Source organism: Onychostoma macrolepis, chromosome 03 (genome assembly GCF_012432095.1).
Source record: "Onychostoma macrolepis isolate SWU-2019 chromosome 03, ASM1243209v1, whole genome shotgun sequence".
NCBI lineage: Eukaryota > Metazoa > Chordata > Actinopteri > Cypriniformes > Cyprinidae > Onychostoma > Onychostoma macrolepis.
In genome coordinates, this window is record NC_081157.1 from 2,024,818 (window position 1) to 2,047,687 (window position 22,870).

The window sequence follows — 22,870 nt, forward strand, 5'->3', positions numbered from 1 at the left end:
AACTATCTTAAATACTGAGAAGCAAAAAATAAAACTATAAACAATCATGAACAACACACTTAAAGAACATTTAACAACAGCCCCGATTTCCCCAGTAGAGTCCATACTACTGCGTTTGATCCCCCCCCACCCCTTTCACTCCGTATATGGCGCTGATTGGTCCACACACCCGTGAGGAACTATCAGGTACTTCTGCGTCTATATTTATCATCACAACCCTATTTGTAACATTACTCTCACATATTATATTAAACTATAAACACACTTTTTAACATTTTCAGAGAACAATAATATCTGAACATACTTATTTTCAAATTGGTCTCGATTCACTATCGAGTTTCCGCAACAAAAGGGATAGTTTATGGTTATTTTAAACCTACATTCAGGATTTTAATAGTCCAGCTGGATTGAGCCCACCTGTATTCTGTCTCTAATCCTTCAATGAAGCTTTCGACCGCCTCCGGTGTGTAAAAAACACCCTTGATTTCTCCTGGTGAGTAAGAAGCAGACAAGCGGGGTATATGATCCTGTGTTTACCGATTCCTCTCTCTCGCAGCTTCTGTCTCACTCCATCATAAGCTCTTTGTTTCCTGTGAACTTCAGCCGAAACATCTGGATGAAAGCGAAGAGTGTGTTCCTTGTATGAAATAACCCCCTTGGACCTGGCCACTCTAAGCACCGCTTCTTTTTGTTTGAAGTTTAGGAACTTCATTATTAGTGTTCTTGGTGGTACACTGGCATCCCGTCTTGTGTTCCGAACATCCTTATTTCGTTGTGGGCCCACTCTATGTGCGCGTTCCAAAACTAACGATGTGCTCGAATCCATTTCCAATATTTTTGGAATCCAGGCCTCTAAAAACGCACACGCATCGCTTCCTTCTTTTTTTTCCCGGTAAACCCACCAGCCTCAGGTTGTTCCGTCTGTTTCTGTTTTCCATGTCGTCAACCTTTTCTGTCAGTTTTTTAACTTGTGATTCAAGGGAGTTTGCACGAGCACTAAGTTGAACGATTTCATCTTCTGCTCCAGAAATGCGTTCCTCGGCCTCCTTCACGCGTTCCTTTACCTCTTTGACCGCTGACATAACATCGTCAATTTTACTCGTAACTCGTTTGTCCATTTCTTTAATGGCTTGTAACACATCTGCATTGCTGGGGTTCAACTCGGTTCCTTTAGTAGATTCGCTGTCGTCATCTTCCTCTACCTCCTTTAGTTCGTCTGCGTAGTCAGAATCCTGCGACATCTCTTGAGCCTCGTTATTCACTTTTTCTTGAGTTCTGTTCTTTTTCGATGTATAAAAATTTTAAGTGAGCTTGAAGGATTTATATTCAAAATTATAGGAGGGACGTTAACTCGCATCTTCTCAGTACCACTCCATAACCGGAAGTCCACAACGTTTCTTATTTGTAATTTCAAAAATTTATGTACAACATTAATGTCATAACACAGTTGTAATTATGCATTATAAATTATTTAATTTGATTGGTGGTACAGTTCTACAATGTATTGTTATAATTGAATTTATTAATCAAATGTAAAAGTTAATTTTAAAATATATGCCTTTTTGGGTGTTCATTTTGGTCTCATTTATGTAAATGCATTTTTTTTTTTTTTTAAATCACAAGATAATTTTCATTATTTCTTGTAGGTGCAAAGAATAGCAGCTGATGTGGAGAAATGTTTGATGCTTCAAGACTCTCTAAAGCTGATTATATTATGTAATGTATTAATTCTTATTAATTCTGTTGTAAATCATTTGATAAACTTGTATTTTAGATTACATTTTATATTGAAATACTGTAGGTAAATACTGTACTTTAGCGAGATTACAAAATATTGCTGTAATATAAACTACAAGTTTAATTCAATGTTACTGTAAAAAATACTACATATTACTGTATTTCACATACAGCAATTAACTGTGATTTGCTTTGCAGTATTATACTGTAATCCATTTTACAGCAGTTAACATCATTTTACAAGATTTTATTGGCAAATTTTTTGCCAGTAACATCCTGTAAATTCTACGGTACATTTTTTACAGTGTTTAATAAAGTTGTAAATAAAGGTTTTGCATCCTAACTTAAATAAAGTTAAGATATTTTTCTTAGATTTTACAATTTTTTTAGGAAGCCGTTGCTGCCAATCATTTGACCTTTTTTGTGCCTTATCTCACAAAGTAAAGCATTGGTTATATGAATTATTATAGCTCTAGTGACGAACAGATAGTCTGAAGGATTTTATGCACAAAAAACAAAAAATTCCATTTAGACAAACACAAACATCAAGACTCTATGAAACATGACAATGGTAACAATCAACAAAATATTCAGATAAAACTCTGAACATAATAAAACAAGCTACTAAAAAGTCACAACAAAAACAACAGCAAAAATAAAAACAGATAGTAAGAATAAAAGAAAATACTAAGGCAATTCAGCTGCATAATTTATACCATACATTATACATATCCCCGCCCCCCCTTAGTTCATCATCAATACATTATCAATAACACCTGATTACTTTGCTCTCTAATTGTTTGAATCAGCAAATGCTGCTTTAAATTCAGAAAAACCTCCTTTGACTGCTGCTTTACTACCTTCAGTGATGTATTTGGTATAAGAACATGCTTCTTGGCCCCAAATATTTTCTACAAAAGCTACTAGAAGTTCTGAAATGAATAGTTGACAAACACCCAGAAAAGCACTGACCACTACCCCTTTTGCTACTTTTTCCAAGAGCCACTGAAGTTGACAAACAGTGTTCTTTGCTTTTTCTTGTTTCTCTTCTGAAGACATTTTGTCCTTTGGCAACTGTGCATTCTTCTTGCTCTTTTCTTGAATTTGTTTCTCCACAATTTGAAGCAGCTTATTGCTGTAGTAGCCATTCTTTTGCACCATATTGTCGATGGTTTTCAGCAATTTTGTCACCTCCGCTTTTTTTATTTTCTCATTCCCGTTCTTGTTGATCATGTGACAGTGACCTTCACATTTATTGACAAGCTCCTGTAGTTGTGAATTGGTCATCACAAATGTTTCAATGGTCTGGCCATCTAGTTGCTCACCATGAGTGAATAATATCACTGTGTGTTTTAAGACGTCCTCATTCAGTGTGTTCCGAAGTTCCTGCACTAACTTTTTTTCTTGTGTAGAGTATTTTCCAACCTTTAGAACAATGACAAAAGCATGAATGCCTTTAGGGCATTCAGCCAAAGCTCTGACGATCTCAGATTTAATCTTTTCATCATGATCATCGATGTCAATGAAATCAGGTGTGTCGATAACTGTGATTTTTTTATTATTAACCATGTTCTCCTCTCTCTGACATTTAGTTGTAACTGCTGAAGCAGAAAGTTTAGTTTCGAATACTTCTTTTCCAAGAATCATATTCCCGGTGCTGCTTTTGCCATTTCCTGTGTTCCCAATAAGAGCAATATTTATCTTAGGCCTTAAACCCACTATCAAAAAAGAAACATGTTAAAATATGAGTCTTTAATTTAATATTTTTGAAGCTTTTAAACATCTTGTGATTGATTGACCTATAGCTCTAATCAGCATTGTAGATAACATTTTACACAGCAAATTTGACTATGTAATTATCATAACTTACAGATATTTCCCATGATCTTTGTCTGTTGATGATTTCAGTGCCTGTAAGGTAAATGACATTCAGTTATTTCTTGACTCGGGGCACTCCTTCATACCTAGAAACAGATATTAGTAATTTATGATGTTCCCTCAACCACCAGTTTGTCTGAGCACATTCAAATGCATTTTTACCCATTAGTTAAGAAACCGGAGAGTGAAATCTCTTATTTAAATATGTTAAGTTTTTGGACTTATTTTTATGTTTATACAAAATCTGTGTCAGCAGATGATACATGAAACTACCATTTACAATATGGTACATATTTGAAAGAGATGTCATAGAAGGAAATGCCACATTGTTTATTTCTTTGAGACACCATTTTACTGAGTATATATATACACATACACACACATACAGTATATATATATATATATATATATATATACTGTATATATATTGTTACGTTCCACGTGTGTTTTGTTTTGTTTTCACTATCTGTATACGTGGGGTAATTTGCACGTGTTGGCCATTATGTTCATTTGCTTCTCTTTCGTCCCTAGCTCATTATCTCTGCTCGCAGGATTGCTGTGATTGGCTGAGCCGGACGTCAGTCATCATTGAGGCGACGTTCCAGAACCAATGGGAGGCCGTTCAGCTGGTTTTAAGAGGATGGCGCGTTCATTCGTTGGTGTTGTTTTTGTTTTGTCTTCTGTGTAGCGAACTGAGTATTGAGCTCTGTGGAGCGATCTGAGTGGTGTGCTATGTGTTAGTGTGTTTTGTTTTACATCACGGGAAGACGAACGGTAGGTTAGTATGCCGCGGTATACACTGCCCGTAGGTCTGTCTCTGTTAAGCACACTAGGTTAGTCGTGAGCGCCACTCTTTGTACTTTTGTTATTTAGTTAGGTTAGTCAGCGCCGCGTGCGTGAAGATTTCGATGTCTTTATTACATTTTGCTTTGAGTAGGATTAGGGTTAGTTAAGGATTATTTTTGTTATATTATGTTTTTTCCTTTGGCGCCACTTTTTTCTTGTTTGTCTTCCCAACTTTTTTTTTGTCTTTATTATTGCATTGCACATAACTCATCAATATATTACTGGAACTAGTGGCTTTGGCTTTTATGTGAATAAACCCAGTAATTTTCTCTTGCAAAGATTCTGTCATGTTCTTCCAGCCTACTTCACATCATAGCAGCATTTTAATATGTTGATGTTACGATATATTCCCTGGGCCGTTTAAAGATCGTAACATTAAATGGGGGCTCGTCGTTTTTTTTTCGTTTTTTTTTCAAGATATTGATTGCTGCTGATGTGAGTGGTGGAATGACCATGTTCAGTGTTTTCTTGTAGAGTATTAGTGTTCGCGAGGTAGTGTTTAGCAGATGGGCTGGAGGATTATATGGTTAGTGATTCTGACAGGAGTAATTATGGCTGATTTTGATTTAGATACCTTTGTTAGTGCACCTACGGTGGAGCAATTTGATAAGTGTAGGAAAGACGATTTGATGTGTATCGCTGCTCATTTCAAGATCGCTGTTTCGAAGCAGCGGCTAAAGAAAGAGATTAAGTCTACTGTATCCCAAAGGTTGGTGGAATTAGGTGTTTTGGAGTTGCCTATCGGTGTCGGTGATGTTGCCTCTGGTGCGGATGGTCGCCCTGATGAGGAGGAGCTGAGCGAAACGGCTGAGGTGGAGGGTTCTGAAGCCAAAGCTGTTTTGCCGCCCTATCCATCTTCTCCTGGCTCAGATGAGTCTGGTGCGCGAGGGAAGGTCCGTTTAGCACGATTGCAAATGGAGTCACGCGAACGGGCAGAAAGCCGTCGAATGGAGGCAGATATGAAATTTCGACTTGAAATTCGCAGAATTGAGGCGGAGACGCAGGTGAGGCTGCGTGAGCTTGAATTGAGTGCAGGCAACATGACACCTGTTCCAGTTACGCAACCTTTACAGCCCGCTGATGCTGGTTTGGGGGGAACCACCTTTGAGGTCAGTAGACATATTTCTCTTGTGCCGCAGTTTCGAGAAACAGAGGTTGATTCGTATTTTAATGTATTTGAGCGGATTGCGTCTACACTTCAGTGGCCCAAAGATGTCTGGTCGTTACTGTTGCAGTGCAAATTAACTGGGAAAGCCCAAGATGTTTGCGCTACATTGTCGTTAGAGGATAGCATGAAGTATGAAGCAGTAAAAGCTGCAATTTTGCGTGCTTATGAGCTGGTACCCGAAGCTTACAGGCAGCGGTTTAGAAGCCATAAGAAGAATTCTAATCAGTCATTTGTTGAATTTGCGAGAGAAAAAAGCGTTTTGTTTGATAAGTGGTGCATATCGAGTAAGGCGAATGATTTTAAAGACATGCGAGAATTAATTCTTCTAGAGGAATTTAAGAATTGTTTATCTGAGCGTGTTGTCACTTACTTAAATGAACAGAAAGTGTCATCTTTGTCGCAAGCTTCTGTTTTGGCAGATGAATTTGCATTGACGCATAAAAATGTGTTCACTTTTGCGCGTTCTGAGAGAGCTGTATCATTTCAAGGGGAGTTGAATAGTTCATCACGTCCGAAACCAGCAATTGTGAGAGTGAAAGAGGATCGCGAATGTTTTTATTGTCACAAACCTGGTCATTTAATTGCTGACTGTGTTGTGTTAAAATGAAAACAGTCGAATTATGTACATAAGAGCGCTGGTTTTGTTAAAGTGGTTGATCCTGTTAAAATTGAGCGTAGTGACAAGCCTGATCCTAGTTACGCTCCTTTTCTGCTGGAAGGGTTAATTTCCATTACAGGAAGTTCTGAGGAGCAGATATGCATAAAAATGTTGCGGGATACTGGGGCAATGCAGTCTTTTATTAGTGCAGATGTACTGCCGTTTTCTGAGCAAACCTATTGTGGCAGTAATGTGCTGGTACAGGGCATTGAGATGGGTTTTGTCCAGGTTCCGTTGCATCAGGTTCATTTGGAGTCAGAATTGTGTACAGGGTTTGTGAAGGTGGCCGTTCGTGAGAGTTTGCCTGTTGGAGGAGTACAATTCATCCTTAGCAATGATTTAGCCGGTGGGAAAGTCATGCCTTTGCTGGAAGTGTTTGATAACCCAGTTCTGTCAGATCAGCCTGATGAACTGTTGAGGTCCTATCCTGAAACTTTTCCAGTTTGTGCAGTTACGCAAGCTCAGTCTCGTAAAATGGATGCTGAAGATTTGGCTGAAACATTTATGGCACCTGTTTTTATAAGTGATGTGTTACCCCATGATGAGAGTAAAATTGTTGAAAATTCACCTGTTCTGAGGACTTTGAATGTAAAATTGCGTGTGACGCGCGATGGGGTTATTGCTGCTCAAAAAGAGGATGAAAGTCTTCGAAAGTGTTTTGATGCGGTTGTCCCTCTAGAGAAAATTCAAGAGAGAAAAACTGCTTATTTTGTTGAGAACGGGTTACTGATGCGTAAGTGGTGTTCTGATAGTGCAGATGATGCTGAATGGAATAGTGTGTATCAGATTGTGATTCCTTCTTGTTATCGACCACAAGTTTTATCTTTAGCTCATGATCATGATTTGTCAGGACATCTAGGAATCAAGAAAACCTATCATCGAGTTTTAAAACACTTCTTTTGGCCGAGAGTAAAAACTGATGTCACACGTTTTTGCCGCACCTGTTGCACCTGTCAGATTACTGGTAAACCGAATCAGGTAATTCCGTGTGCTCCTCTTGTTCCTATTCCTGTGATAGGAGAACCGTTTGAACACGTTATTGTTGATTGTGTCGGTCCCTTGCCTAAATCCAAGTCCGGTAATCAATTCCTTTTGACAATGATGTGCACGGCGACTAGATTTCCAGAGGCAATACCCTTGAGAAGGATTACAGCGCCTGTTGTCACTAGAGCCCTTGTGAAGTTCTTTTCACGTTCGGTTTACCCAAAATTGTGCAGTCAGATCAAGGCACTAATTTTCTTTCGAAAATCTTTACTCAAGTGTTATCCAGTTTAAGTATATCTCATAGGGTTGCCAGTGCCTATCACGCTGAAAGCCAGGGAGCGCTTGAGCGATTCCATCAAACGCTTAAGGCAATGCTGAGGAAGTATTGTATGGATACGGGTAACGAATGGGATGAGGGGGTACCATTACTTTTATTTGCGATTAGAGAAGCAGTCCAGGAAAGCCTTGGATTCAGTCCTGCTGAATTAATTTTTGGTCATACTGTCAGAGGACCCTTGAAAATGCTTAAGGAAAACCTATTGTCGTTTGAGTCTAGCCCGAAAGTGAGCGTGTTAGACTATGTGAGTAAGTTCCGTGAACGCTTACATAAAGCTTGTTCAGTGGCGAGAGAGTCACTTGAAGATGCACAGAAAAAGATGAAGAGTCATTATGATCGTAAGTCTGTACAGCGTTCCTTTAACGAAGGCGATTCGGTGTTGGTTTTGTTGCCTATGGTAGGGTCTGCCCTATCAGCACGGTTTTCTGGGCCATATGAGGTGGTGAGAAAACTTAGTAACACCGATTACGTAATTGGGACTCCTGATAGGAAACGAAAGACTCGTGTGTGTCATGTGAACATGTTAAAAACTTTTCACCACAGAGAAGGTGTCCAGAGTGATGTTTTACCCGCAGACGAAACTGCCGTTCTTGTGGCATCTCCTGTGTTGATCGCTTGTGCTGCTGTCGAGGTTGGTGATCCGGAGGATGATGGAGTGATCCTGCGTCATACTCATCAACAGTGTGCTCGTCTTAAAAACTCGGAGGTATTATCCGATTTTTCATCCTATGTATCTCATTTATCTGAACAACAGGGATATGATGTTATGCAGTTGATTAATGATTTTAATGTTCTGTTTAATGATGTACCTTCTCGCACTACAGTTCTAGAGCACGACATTAATGTGGGTGAGGCTGCTCCGATCAAACAGCATGCATATCGTGTGAACGCAGTGAAAAGAGATATTATGCTGAATGAGGTTGAGTATCTATTAGAGCATGGACTTGCTCAGTTCAGTTGTAGTCCCTGGAGCTCTCCATGCTTATTAGTGCCGAAGAGCGACGGTACTGCGCGATTCTGCACTGACTACCGGAAAGTAAATGCAGTAACCGTACCCGACTGTTTTCCATTGCCGCGCATGGAGGACTGTGTGGACAACATTGGTTCAGCTCGTTATGTCAGTAAGTTAGACTTGTTAAAAGGATATTGGCAAGTTCCGCTTACGACTCGTGCTTCTAACATCTCAGCTTTCGTGACACCTGATAGTTTTCTTCAATATTCTGTTATGGCTTTCGGCATGCGTAATGCCCCAGCCACTTTTCAGCGATTGATCAATATTGTGTTGGCTGGAGTGCCTAAGTGTAACGCATATTTAGATGACCTGGTGATTTATTCGTCTGACTGGCCAGAACATATTTCCTCGTTACGTACGGTTTTTGAACGACTTGAGAAAGCTTCGTTGACTTTAAACTTGGCTAAATGTGAGTTTGGCCGGGCCACTATTACGTATCTTGGGAAAGAAGTTGGTCAAGGTCAAGTGCGCCCGTTAGAAGCTAAAGTTATCGCGATAGCTGAGTTCCCTATTCCAACCACCCGACGTGAGCTCCGTCGATTTTTGGGGATGGCAGGCTATTATCGTAGCTTCTGCAAAAATTTCTCGACAATTGCACAGCCGCTGACTTCGCTTCTTAGTCCCTCCCGCACGTTTTTATGGTCTGACGACTGTCAGCATGCTTTTAACTCGATTAAAGCGTTTTTGTGTAACGCTCCTGTTTTAGCCGCACCAGATTGTGCTGCTGCGTTTAAACTTGACGTGGATGCGAGTGCCGTTGGTGCTGGGGCAGTGTTAATACAGGAGGGTAAAGATGGCATTGATCATCCCATCTGTTACTTCTCGCGTAAGTTTAATAAACATCAGTTAAACTACTCGACGATCGAGAAGGAGGCTTTAGCACTTCTGATGGCTCTCCAGTATTTTGACGTGTATCTTGGCTCGAGTAACATTCCGGTAATCGTGTTTACCGATCATAACCCTTTAGTTTTTCTATCACGTATGTATAACCAGAATCAGCGTTTAATGCGCTGGGCTCTGATTGTACAGGGATATAATCTGGTAATTAATCACAAGAAAGGCGTCGAGAATGTGATAGCTGACGCATTATCTAGAGTTGCGTATAACTGTGGTTGAGCACTACTGTTTGAACAACTATTTGGTCGATTTTGTCCCATATAGTTGGTTCCTCAGGGGGGGAAGTGTTACGTTCCACGTGTGTTTTGTTTTGTTTTCACTATCTGTATACGTGGGGTAATTTGCACGTGTTGGCCATTATGTTCATTTGCTTCTCTTTCGTCCCTAGCTCATTATCTCTGCTCGCAGGATTGCTGTGATTGGCTGAGCCGGACGTCAGTCATCATTGAGGCGACGTTCCAGAACCAATGGGAGGCCGTTCAGCTGGTTTTAAGAGGATGGCGCGTTCATTCGTTGGTGTTGTTTTTGTCTTCTGTGTAGCGAACTGAGTATTGAGCTCTGTGTAGTGAATGGAGGATTGAGCTCTGTGGAGCGATCTGAGTGGTGTGCTATGTGTTAGTGTGTTTTGTTTTACATCACGGGAAGGCGAGCGGTAGGTCAGTATGCCGCGGTATACACTGCCCGTAGGTCTGTCTCTGTTAAGCACACTAGGTTAGTGGTGAGCGCCACCCTTTGTACTTTTGTTATTTAGTTAGGTTAGTTAGCGCCGCGTGCGTGAAGATTTCGGCTTCTTTTTCACATTTTGCTTTGAGTAGGATTAGGGTTAGTTTAAGGATTATTTTTGTTATATTATGTTTTTTTCTTTGGCGCCACTTTTTCTTGTTTGTCTTCCCAATTTTTTTTTCTTTATTATTCCATTGTACATCGCTCATCAATATATTACTGGAACTAGTGGCTTCGGCTTTTATGTGAATAAACCCAGTAATTTTCTCTTGCAAAGATTGTCTGTCATGTTCTTCCAGCCTACTTTACATCATAGCAGCATTTTAATATGTTGATGTTACGATATATTCCTGAGCCGTTTAAAGATCGTAACAATATATATATATATATATATATATATATATATATATATATATATATATATATATACTTATACAGGGCTCTAGACTCATTCCTCCCACTGGTCACATCATTTGGTCACAATTTTTATGTATTTATTTATTTGATACAACATTTAATTAATCAATGTATGCTGATGAACTTTTATCATAGTTTATAGTTATATGGTAACGATAGTGTTCAACATTCAACCTGTTCTTTTTCATCAGTATTATTCATAAGTGATTTAAATTTTGTGAACAGGAATTCCTTTTTTCGTGCGCTTTCGCTTTCACTTTCAAATTCACGATCTTGGTGTCAGGCTTTACAAGAAAAGATAATTGTTTTGCTTATCTATACACCTTTCACTTTTTAAGACTAAAACAAAACATGGATTCATTGTTATTCTTAATTAAGAAGCACAACAACAATAAAACAGTAGGCTACAATGACAAACTAGCTTACATAACATTTATTAACTAAAACTAATAAGACGAGGCATGGCATAGGATACATCACATGCTGTATTATATACCAACTAATAAATTACAGAATGTTTAGCAAACACTGAGGAATCAAATAATAATAATATTTAAAAATTAAGGAAAGCCTCCATAGCGTAACTTGAGGTAAACAGCAAAGATAACATGCTTTTCAAAACGAAAACAAAAAGAAAAGTAAAACTAAACTGTCTGTCGGTGACAAGACTTGCATGTTTTTTTTTCTACAAGAATACCAACATGTTCACCTTCTCTGGTTTAAGAAGCGGTCTTTTACTTTAGCTTGAAAACCAAATCCTCCGTTGCGCTCCATCCGTGGCGCGCACCTTCGCGCTCGTGCTGATGCAGCGAGTATAAACCAGGCTCTACCCACGAAGCGATCGCGCTGAAAACCCTCTCTTCATGTGATCGGTGAAATCTGACTCCTGCTACAATGTGCCGCGGATCTGCAGCACGCACTGTGTGAAGCAGACGCTTTGGAGCTGCACAGACCATGCACTCGCACACGTGCGACCACGTCAAATTTTTACTCACACACTCTCAAAAAATGGTCGCAGTCTAGAGCCCTGTTAAATGTGTGTATATATATATTTATACTACGGGGCTGTTGAATGCTTGAATCTGATTGGTTGATGAACGTTCTGAGGTGTGCAATTATTTTCAGGGAAACGCACGGCGAACGTAGTTCCAGACATCTCTTGACCGCATTACATGACCATATCATTTCACCAAATGATTTCTGTTATTTCAAAGGTCTTACAACAGCAGTGACCACGATGACACTGGCCAAATAAATAAATATAGTAAACTATATGATAAAAACGACAGATCATGTCCATGTTTTTGCCACAAAATTTTACTTTATTATGTACGGAAAGCACATACTCTATCTCTCCCGCTCTCTCTCCCTCACAGACCGCACATACATAACAGTTACAGTTTTCACACACACTAACATACATTGCGCTAATGTTGTTAGCGCTACTCTGACGATTTTATCAGTAAACAACTTAAAAACTACATGATTTCTCATAAGCGAGGAAACAACAACGGCGCTGTTCGTGAACAAAAGGAACTAAGTTTCACTATAACTAGAGACATTGCTGCCGAACACTATTGAGAGACGCACAGAGGTAATCTCTCTCTCTCTCTCTCTCTCTCTCTCATAACTTAGTTATTAACTGTATTAACTGCATTAATCTGTTATCAACGGCTCAAGCCTCCGTTACTAGGTTTAAAATGACGTTTTGGAATTAGCAACGGAGGCGTTGGTGTAGCAGACTTCAAATGGTAACCTCCGGACACCACAGAAACACGACTACACCAATAGTGGGATGATGGATTCACTGAATTTATTCCTTAACAGGGTAGTGAGGCAAAATTAGTATACACTGACATCAGAAGGCCTACTCTCACATCCCTGCATGGAGAAATACATGTGCGAATGAAGCGCTAAAATTTGACACGGTTAAAAGCGCTACTTTCAATGAAAATAAGTTAATCACACTGATACACGTTATGACAGAACCTCTTAACAATGCTTTAACATCATAAATGCAGTGACTACGATTACAAAGAGACAGTAAATGCAAGATAAATATGAGAGAGTAAAACTACCTCTGCTTCTCCGTTCGCATACGTTATGCGTCTGAGCGCGAACGCTTAAAGGAGAAGTGATATATTTTCCTTCGGTGTCCCACTAATTAAGGCCCCACCTACAACAATTGATAGGAACTCCCAATTGGAACCATTGAAAAATAGAACATTAAATGCAAGTTTTGCTGAAGTTAACTCATTTATAGAACATTTCTCCTTACATATCTGAGTTAATTAGTTTTTTTTTTATATGTCTCAATCCATCGGCTACATTGGCTGAGATGCGGAAGAAATAATCCTAATCACATTAGCGATTTAAGTAGAAATACCAGACGAATGCCTTGAAATATATCATCTGATCGATGTCTTGAGGTGTGGCAACCGTAGTATAAGCGGTTTCCATTAAAATACCATTATAAACCATTAGCTTTTTCCAGTAAAACCATTACAAAATTCCTTTTTGTAGTGTGTTTTGGGCATTTTTCCAATAGGATTTAACATCCCACCAATAGAATCCATCACATACCAGTAGACACCATTATAGTTTCCATTAAAACCAATACAATTCCCATTATAACCATTAAAACCATTACATTTTCTATTGTGTTTTTGGGCAGGGTTCTATTGTTTTTTTCAGCAGAGCTCTCTCAAACACACGCACACAATCATTTTGAATTATCAATGTTTTTAAAAACTCAGTTGATGATTGTTGTTTAATGGACCTCTACTTCCACCTGAGGCAACAGTCCTCCTTATAAAATAAAATGTTAAAAATAATAAAATAAAAAGTAATCAAGATAAAAACAAGTTTTTATATTTTTACATTTACATTTTACATAATCCATATTCCATCTGCTACTCACTATGTCTTTTCAGCTGTGCCTATTCATAAGTTTTATTTCAGAAAGCCTTCTTTAGAAATGTAATATGTCAATTTTATGTATCTGTATATAAAGGCAGGGGCTGGACTGGTCTTGGGAATTAAACTACTGGGCTGAAAATTATTATTATTATTATTATTATTATTATTATTATGATGTTGAAAACAGCGGAGTCTAATTTTTTCAGGATTCTTTGATGAATAGAAAGTTCAGAACAGCATCTTTTGTAGCATTATAAATGTCTTTATCATCACTTTTGATCAATTTAAAGCATCCTTGCTAAGTAAAAGTATTAATCCCCAATATAGGGTTATTGACGTATAAGGATTTGACAGGCCAATTTTAAAATACAAAAATAATAATATCTGTTGTAATTGTTCAAACATTAAGAATGTTGTGTACATATAAATTCATATTAAATTTTAAAATTAAGTGATTTTAAGGCCGTAGCCTTAGCTAGCTTGTTTTGTTTAGATGGCCAATTCTGTGCAAAATTGTAAATTTTGACTGAATTTGAAAATATCACGTGGTGCGACCACTGCAGAGTGTTTTCCATTATAGATATATTTCCCAGATTGGTAGTTTTTGTGCTTTTATATTCAGTTGATGGTTTATATACATAAAATTTTATATTTTAATACTTTATTTAAATATAACTTGGAATAGATTTTTATGCAATTTGGGTCATTTCAGACGGTTTGTTTAATCTTTGTACAATATGAGAAAACAAAACAAAAAAAATGTTCAGAGCATATAATTTTAGTTTGGTAATTATGCATTTATTAGTAATTTATTATTTATTTATTTATTGGGCAATTCCACCTTTACGTACGTGACATTTGCAGTCAAAACCTGAAATATAAATTCTATTAGATTATATTTATTAACAATATATTGAACCATCTCTTTATATTTTTCTAAACCCCTTAAAATAGAGTCCAGACAACAGAAAAGCATGAGTCTATAAACCTGTTTTATATTTTAAATGAGTGAAAAACACATGCGTTACGGACATGACAAAAAAAGACAAGTTTCTGGGAGACAACATATTTTGTAGACATTCTGCGATTTTACATTGCACAAACCAGAAGCAACAATATCTGTAGAGTGGAGAAGGGTTGGCTATTAACAAAGCATAAAATATCAATTTTGTTTAAATTTTAGTTTTTGTGTTTCACAGGAAAAACGTCTCTGGTTACCTATGTAACCATGGTTCCCTGAGAGGGAATGAGACGCTGCGTCCTAGTGGACACTTTTTTAATGATTATTAATATACAGAAAAAGGAGACATTTTAATTATTTATTGATAAACAAATGTTTTCTAGTCAGCTGCAAGATGAAATTCACAGTTCTGACTCTCATCTCCACAGCAGCCTATGGCTACTGGTGTTTATATTTAACACTTACTTTAAGACTCGTGATGATTATCATCGAAAAGTTAAGTGCACAGATCCAACTTGCGGCAGAGATCGGTTGATTCCCGCCTTCACCACACGGTGGCTTCTTCTTTTTTAGTTTTCGTGCGTGTTTGGCAAACCAGCGCGTGAAGTGCATTACCGCCACCTGCTGCTTTGAAATTTGATCGGAGTAATATATTCTATTAATTCTGTTAATCTCAAAACTCACATCAGTCGCTCTCACTAATGTTGAAACAATTAAAAAAGTAAGTACAGTGAAATTATACATTTAAGTGGTGCTTGATTCATCAAGTAGTTCAAATGAATTAAACAAATACGTTTTATCAACTCCAAAAAGTCGCAGAAACTCAAAAAATCTAAGTTAGTAGAACTTTTTGTTTTAAAAATTAAGTTTACTCTACTTACTCTATTTAATCATTTTGAACATTTGGGTTTACAGTGTAGAATTGCCCTATTAATAACTATTTTAATCTATTCTACAGGATTACACTGCCAAGCAAAGTAAAATAAACACTCACCATAGCATGTTAATTCTGACCCTGCAGTCTAGCACAAACTCCAGATGTCATTTTTTAACTATAAGAAAGATGTTCATGTTGTCATCTCAGAACCTGAGCCAGCAACCTCCTCCTACTCTAAATGGACCCTTCGCAAAGACCTGCCCTTAGTTACTGTTGCTACATCCAACAAACCATGGCACTTTTATGCCACGCATCATGTTCTCACGCAGTGAAAAATACATCACGGAGCAAAGATGACACTGACAATGCACCGACAGACAAAACAGAGCTGGTTACTTTTATTATAAAACAAAGTCTCTGTGTTCAAATTTAGCCATTTTCTAAAAAGAAATTCAAACAACAAATACTGTTTTGTGGCTCTTTAATGTGTCATGACAGATCGCTGTAGCACCTCAGTTCAAGCGGCATGTGAACCGATCATCTCTTCATCTTTACTAGTCATAGCACAAAATAAACATGAATGAACATAAGAAGGTATCTTGGTTCAACCGTGAAAAGATGTCAATACACACCATTTTTCAAGTTCAAGCCCACCGACGTTAATCTACTCTCCTGTCTGGTTTGTTTGTCGGACAAAAATGGCGGATTCGGCGTTATAATATGTCAAATCGCCTGTTAATCAAACTCCCGGCTAAGGGTCAATTGAGCAGCCAAGATTGGGCAAAGTACAGAAATAACTGAAATACAGAAATAAATGTCTCTAAGTAGATTTTTAATGATATAAGGTATTTTTGTCATTTGGAGTGACCACTCATGTGGTGCGACCAATAATACCAATAACTGTATTAACCCTCTGGGGTCGACAAACGCATATACGCGTTTTGAGGCAGATTTTCCTGATAAGGCCGAAATTAGCTTGAATTACTCTGCCATTTTTGATCGTACAGATAAAAGCAATACACCATTCGAATCTGTAAGGGGTCTACTTTTATTTGTATACACTCATAAAAACAACTAAACTTTGTGCTTCTGAAGAATAAAGAAAACAAACAGGGTGTGCTCTCTGTCTTCTCCGTCTCCGCGAACTGTTTTTAGAAACGCGTCACTAAAATGAACTGTAACTCAGCAAATACTTCACACAGAGACATGAGAAATATATCTATAGAAAGCTTGAAGTGTCTACTTTGAAATGAAGCAAGTCTTATCGAAAACAAACATTCTGTGATGAAGTAATCCGTATGAAACCAACACGATGTTCAATCTTTCCCGTCTGACTCATTATCTCTAATGTGATCCCGCCCTCGCGCGGCTCGCACTGTTCATATGTAAATAGCCGCGTGGTAAGTGCGCGCGTGCAAACGCCCAACACAAACAAAGAGGAGGTCCTTCATCGCGGCTACTGTTCGTTTCTGGAAGACGCGCCGAGTAAAAGCAGGATTTCCCTCGAAAGAAGAACACGATTTCATCCAGCAGAGGAGATGAGTAAGTAATGTTTCTTTTTTACATTAGTTACCGTTTTATTGTGACATAAACTTGAACAGATTTACTAACAGTTAGCTGGGTTTTCCCCCAAACGACAACATGATGAATGCGACACATCTAAGAATGTTTAGACCATGTTTATTATTAATACTCTGTTCACAAATAGATTTTAATAGCGTGCTAAACAATAATAATTAGTTTCTCAGATATAAAATATCATTTTTATAGTACAAAGTACATCCTTTTATTGTACAAAGCATGTTTGAGTCTGTGGCTACAGAATCATATCATAGACTACTATAAAATCATACATACTAGACTATACAGTATTGTTCAAAATAATAGCAGTACAATGTGACTAACCAGAATAATCAAGGTTTTTAGTATATTTTTTATTGCTACGTGGCAAACAAGTTACCAGTAGGTGCAGTAGATTCTCAGAAAACAAACAAGACCCAGCATTCATAATATGCACGCTCTTAAGGCTGTGCAATTGGGCAATTAGTTGAAAGGGGTGTGTTCAAAAAAATAGCAGTGTCTGCCTTTGACTGTACAAACTCAAAACTATTTTGTACAAGCGTTTTTGTTTCTAGGATTTAGCAATCCTGTGAATCACTAAACTAATATTTAGTTGTATGACCACAGTTTTTTTAAAAACTGCTTCACATCTGTGTGGCATGGAGTCAACCAACTTGTGGCACCTCTCAGCTGTTATTCCACTCCATGATTCTTTAACAACATTCCACAATTCATTCACATTTCTTGGTTTTGCTTCAGAAACAGCATTTTGATATCACCCCACAAGTTCTCGATTGGATTAAGGTCCGGAGATTGGGCTGGCCACTCCATAACATTAATTTTGTTGGTTTGGAACCAAGACTTTGCTCGTTTACTAGTGTGTTTGGGGTCATTGTCTTGTTGAAACAACCATTTCAAGGGCATGTCCTCTTCAGCATAGGGCAACATGACCTCTTCAAGTATTTTAACATATGCAAACTGATCCATGATCCCTGGTATGCGATAAATAGGCCCAACACCATAGTAGGAGAAACATGCCCATATCATGATGCTTGCACCACCATGCTTCACTGTCTTCACTGTGTACTGTGGCTTGAATTCAGAGTTTGGGGGTCGTCTCACAAACTGCCTGTGGCCCTTGGACCCAAAAAGAACAATTTTACTCTCATCAGTCCACAAAATGTTCCTCCATTTCTCTTTAGGCCAGTTGATGTGTTCTTTGGCAAATTGTAACCTCTTCTGCACATGCCTTTTTAACAGAGGGACTTTGATGGGGATTCTTGAAAATAGATTAGCTTCACACAGACGTCTTCTAACTGTCACAGTACTTACAGGTAACTCCAGACTGTCTTTGATCATCCTGGAGGTGATCATTGGCTGAGCCTTTGCCATTCTGGTTATTCTTCGATCCATTTTGATGGTTGTCTTCCATTTTCTTCCACGTTTCTCTGGTTTTGCTCTCCATTTTAAGGCATTGGAGATCATTTTAGCTGAACAGCCTATAAGTTTTGCACCTCTTTATAGGTTTTCCCTCTCCAATCAACTTTTTAATCAAAGTACGCTGTTCTTCTGAACAATGTCTTGAACGACCCATTTTCCTCAGGCTTTCAAATGCATGTTTAGCAAGTGCTGGCTTCATCCTTAAATAGGGGCCACCTGATTCACACCTGTTTCTTCACAAAATTGATGACCTCAGTGATTGAATGTCACACTGCTATTTTTTTGAACACACCCCTTTCAACTAATTCAACTAATTGCCCAATTGCACAGCCTTAAGAGAGTCCATATCATGAATGCTGGGTCTTGTTTGTTTTCTGAGAATCTACTGCACCTACTGGTAACTTGTTTGCCACGTAGCAATAAAAAATATACTAAAAACCTTGATTATTCTGGTTAGTCACATTGTACTGCTATTATTTTGAACAATACTGTATGACTACAAAATCATAGTTGGGTTTTTCCCAAACTATAATTCCTGACTACAATGTTTGAAATCGTGTAAAACATTTTGAATATGATAGGCAATTCACTGTATTTAAATTTCTTACGGCGCGATGATGTTTTCATGCTCTATATAAAACAATAAAGTAATATGAGTGTACACTGTAACATGATGAATGCTACGAGTCTAAGTATGTTTAGTACATGTTTATTATTAATAGCCTACTCTGTTCAGAAATAGATTTTAATAACGTGCTAAACAATAATAATTAGTTTCTCAGATATAAGATTTCTTTCTCTTTTTATGATAGTGATATATATGATATTTATGATATATATACAGATGTTCCTGATATTAACATGCTCACAAATGTTTTTTGTTTGTATTTTATTGAATCAGATACCAGCACCAGATGTATCCTGATGTCTCTTCAAACTGTTTTCCTCTGAGAGCGCTGCACCAACATCAGATGTTCAACTACACTGATATTCTATGTCAAAACAAGCTCCTTCTCTACTGATTATGTTTTTTCTTCTTGAATCCATGGAAAGAAGTAGAAACATAAATAACACACGTAAATATCAGGTATGATTTACTTGTTTCACTTGTTGAACAGAATCTGTTGCAGGAATGACTCAAAGTCTGTTCACATCTCTGTGGTTAGATCAGTGTGCACAATAATGTGTCTTTGACCTTCATTATGTATGTTTTGATTATACTGTGTTGTAAATAAAATACAAATAATTTAAAAAACCCTTTTTTTCAATCTCCTCACATTCTCTCTTACCTGCCTCACAGTCACAGTCACACTGATGGGCCATTAGGGGCCATTAGGGGAGGGCCCTTTGTCTCGGGTGAAAATCACTTAATATTCATGGCCATTGCCACTCCCTCGCATATAGACCCTCGATCACAAAACATGTCTTGAAAATTTTAAATCAATATATTGTTTTCTGTGAATGAGTAAGCAGAATGATTTTCACATAATTCTGAAGTAAATATTCTAGCCTATAAGACTGATTACTCAAAAGTCTTGTTCAGGACTATTTAGTGTGGGTTTTATGGCCTTATTTCAGCTACATTTTTTTCCCCAAAACTTACAAACCACGCATAATATTTTTTTTCTATAAAATGCAAACATGTACATCCATCTTGGTCACATATTATTGTAGCACAGTTTGTGCTGAATACAAAAAAAATTACATGTTGGTCAATAGTATGTTTTAAGTAGCTGAAATAAGCACAAATATCAGGGCATGTCAAAACATCTCAAGGGCCCCAAAATGACCTCGGACCCCAGAGGGTTAAATAAAAAATAAAATATCTAATTTCTGTGGTTGAAATATGAATCACTGCTGCTGTCACGAATCTGGTCTGCACTCCCGGTCACTCACCACTAGAGGTCACCCGCTCACCACATGGACTTTCACACCACACATCACATGGACTCCAATTCCCATCATCCAACACTGATCACAGCTGTCATCAATCACTCATTGCACCAATCACACGCACACCTGATCACACAGCATCACAAATCACACACACTATTTCAACCCTGGACATTCTCTCCCTCGTTGCCGAGTATTGTATGCATTATCGCTGCCCTACAGAGCCCCGTTAGTTTTCCTTGCCTTTGTTTAATCGTGTTTTCCCCTGCCTGGACAATCGCTGACATTTTGGACTACCTCTCCTGTCTCGCCCCTTTGGATACTGTTCGCTGATCATCGACCCACGCTTGTCTCTGTTTACTCTTTGTCTCGCCCTTGTTATACCTGATTGCCATTGTTTGACCCTGCCTGTACGACCACGTCTCTGCATAATAAAGTCTGCATATGGATCCGTACGTCTCACGTCTCGTCAGCCCCGTAACAGCTGCAGTATGCTTAAGTGAATGGTATTTTTAAAATATTTTTATCAGTTTTATGCAATTTACAGGAAAAATAAGTCTGTCAACTACATTTAAAAAGGCAACTCTGAAATTATAGAACAAAAATAAGAGATAATTTACAAAAACTCAAATTAAATACAAATACTTTGTTTCTAAACACTTTAATTATTGAGAACATTTAAAAAATGTTAAGGAAATTATTTATTTTGTGGCTTTCTGAAATAAAACTTATGAATAGGCACAGCTGAAAAGACATAGTGAGTAGCAGATGGAATATGGATCATGTAAAATGTAAATGTAAAAATATAAAAACTTGTTTTTATCTTGATTACTTTTTTATTTTATTATTTTTTAACATTTTATTTTATAAGGAGGACTGTTGCCTCAGGTGGAAGTAGAGGTCCATTAAACAACAATCATCAACTGAGTTTTTAAAAACATTGATAATTCAAAATGATTGTGTGCGTGTGTTTGAGAGAGCCCTGCTGAAAAAACCAATAGAACCCTGCCCAAAAACACAATAGAAAATGTAATGGTTTTAATGGTTATGATGGGAATTGTATTGGTTTTAATGGAAACTATAATGGTGTCTACTGGTATGTGATGGATTCTATTGGTGGGATGTTAAATGCTATTGGAAAAATGCCCAAAACACACTACAAAAAGGAATTTTGTAATGGTTTTACTGGAAAAAGCTAATGGTTTATAATGGTATTTTAATGGAAACCATTGGAATTTCTGAGATGGTTTCTATTGGGCTTCTATTGTTTTTTTTTTAGCAGGGAGAGCATCTCTCTGTCAAGTGTCCTGAAAAAACAGCACTTTCTAATGGACAGCATAAGCACCTGGCTGTTTTAAATGCAAAGTAAAGATGTGTGATTTGTTATTTTAGTTATCAGTCACGTAAAAATGTAACACATCCTTTTTCTGCGTGTGTGTGAAGTAGGTATACGGAAGCGGGGAAGAAAACGTGGCTCACGCGTGCGGAGACCACTGCCAAAACTGCCTGTGTCGCACAGATAATGAACTTGCCACTTTATTGTGCTTTCCGTGTCCCGTGTGAACATTTTAAATCAAGACGGCCACCCCAGGTCTGCTTCATCATAGGCTACTAATTTTAGATACTCCTACAATATTTCATTATCTGAAAAAAAGGAATGTATGTGATATGCTATGTGAACCAAAACATTTAAATTACTTTTGGTTATATTATTAAGATACCGAATTACATTAAAGAATGTATGTTGGAGTTTAGCTGTCTAACTGACCGCTAAGAATTAGACCCAGAAAAAAACCCTTTCGATTTCTCACTACATGTGCTCTGCAGAGTTATTGAAATTATCTGAAATGATAAACGCAGACTAAATGAAATAAGCATGGGGTGGGAAGGATCATTATTCATTTTAATAAGCTCAATGTTTAACATGTGTGATCATCAAACGATTCACGTAATTTCCAGCTGCATCTAGGTCGTCAGATAACAGTACGCCAGGAACAAGCATAGCCTATAAACTCAAATTTAAATCATACTTATGTATGAAATCCCTTCATACTCCAAGTAACTATAATAATTTTTGTTAACTATAAAGCTTATTAAAACTTACTTGCAGTAGTAAAATGGTCTTGTGCACCAGGAACAGAAGTCTTTGAAACACTTTCGATTTGTGATCAGACAGATTGTTCTGCTTTTTTTCCCCACCCTGTTGCTGGTCACATGGTATGATTCCATCTTGAGGAAAATCAGTGGCTGTGTTCAAAATGCCATACTATCATACTACTCTTACTATTTCTGCAGTATCCAGTATGTATGCTGCGCATAGTATGCAAATTTTCTGTATGCATGGAATACCCGGATGACCTACTATATTTGCCAGAATCTGCTAAATATAACTCAAGTACACTGAAATCAGTACAGAAGCTGTGTTCTGAATGGCATACTACCACACAACTCCTACTATACTGCAGTATGCTGTGTGAATACTGTGAATAGTATGTGAATTTTCTGTATGCATGGGATGCCCGGATTAGCTGCTACATTTGCTGATATTTGATGTATGCATCTG

The 22,870-nt window shown here is 37.7% G+C and overlaps 1 protein-coding gene across 1 annotated transcript; it reads right to left on the reverse strand.

Moving 5' to 3' along the window:
* Positions 1 to 142: 142 nt before the first annotated feature.
* On the reverse strand, positions 143 to 22,493 carry LOC131537388 (GTPase IMAP family member 7-like). The gene is made up of 3 exons (XM_058770764.1): positions 22,412 to 22,493; positions 3,608 to 3,648; positions 143 to 3,455 (listed from the first exon to the last, which is right to left on the reverse strand). The coding sequence occupies exons 2-3, from the start codon at positions 3,618 to 3,620 to the stop codon at positions 2,530 to 2,532; spliced, it is 939 nt and encodes a 312-aa protein (XP_058626747.1). The 5' UTR covers positions 3,621 to 3,648; positions 22,412 to 22,493; the 3' UTR covers positions 143 to 2,529.
* Positions 22,494 to 22,870: the final 377 nt, after the last annotated feature.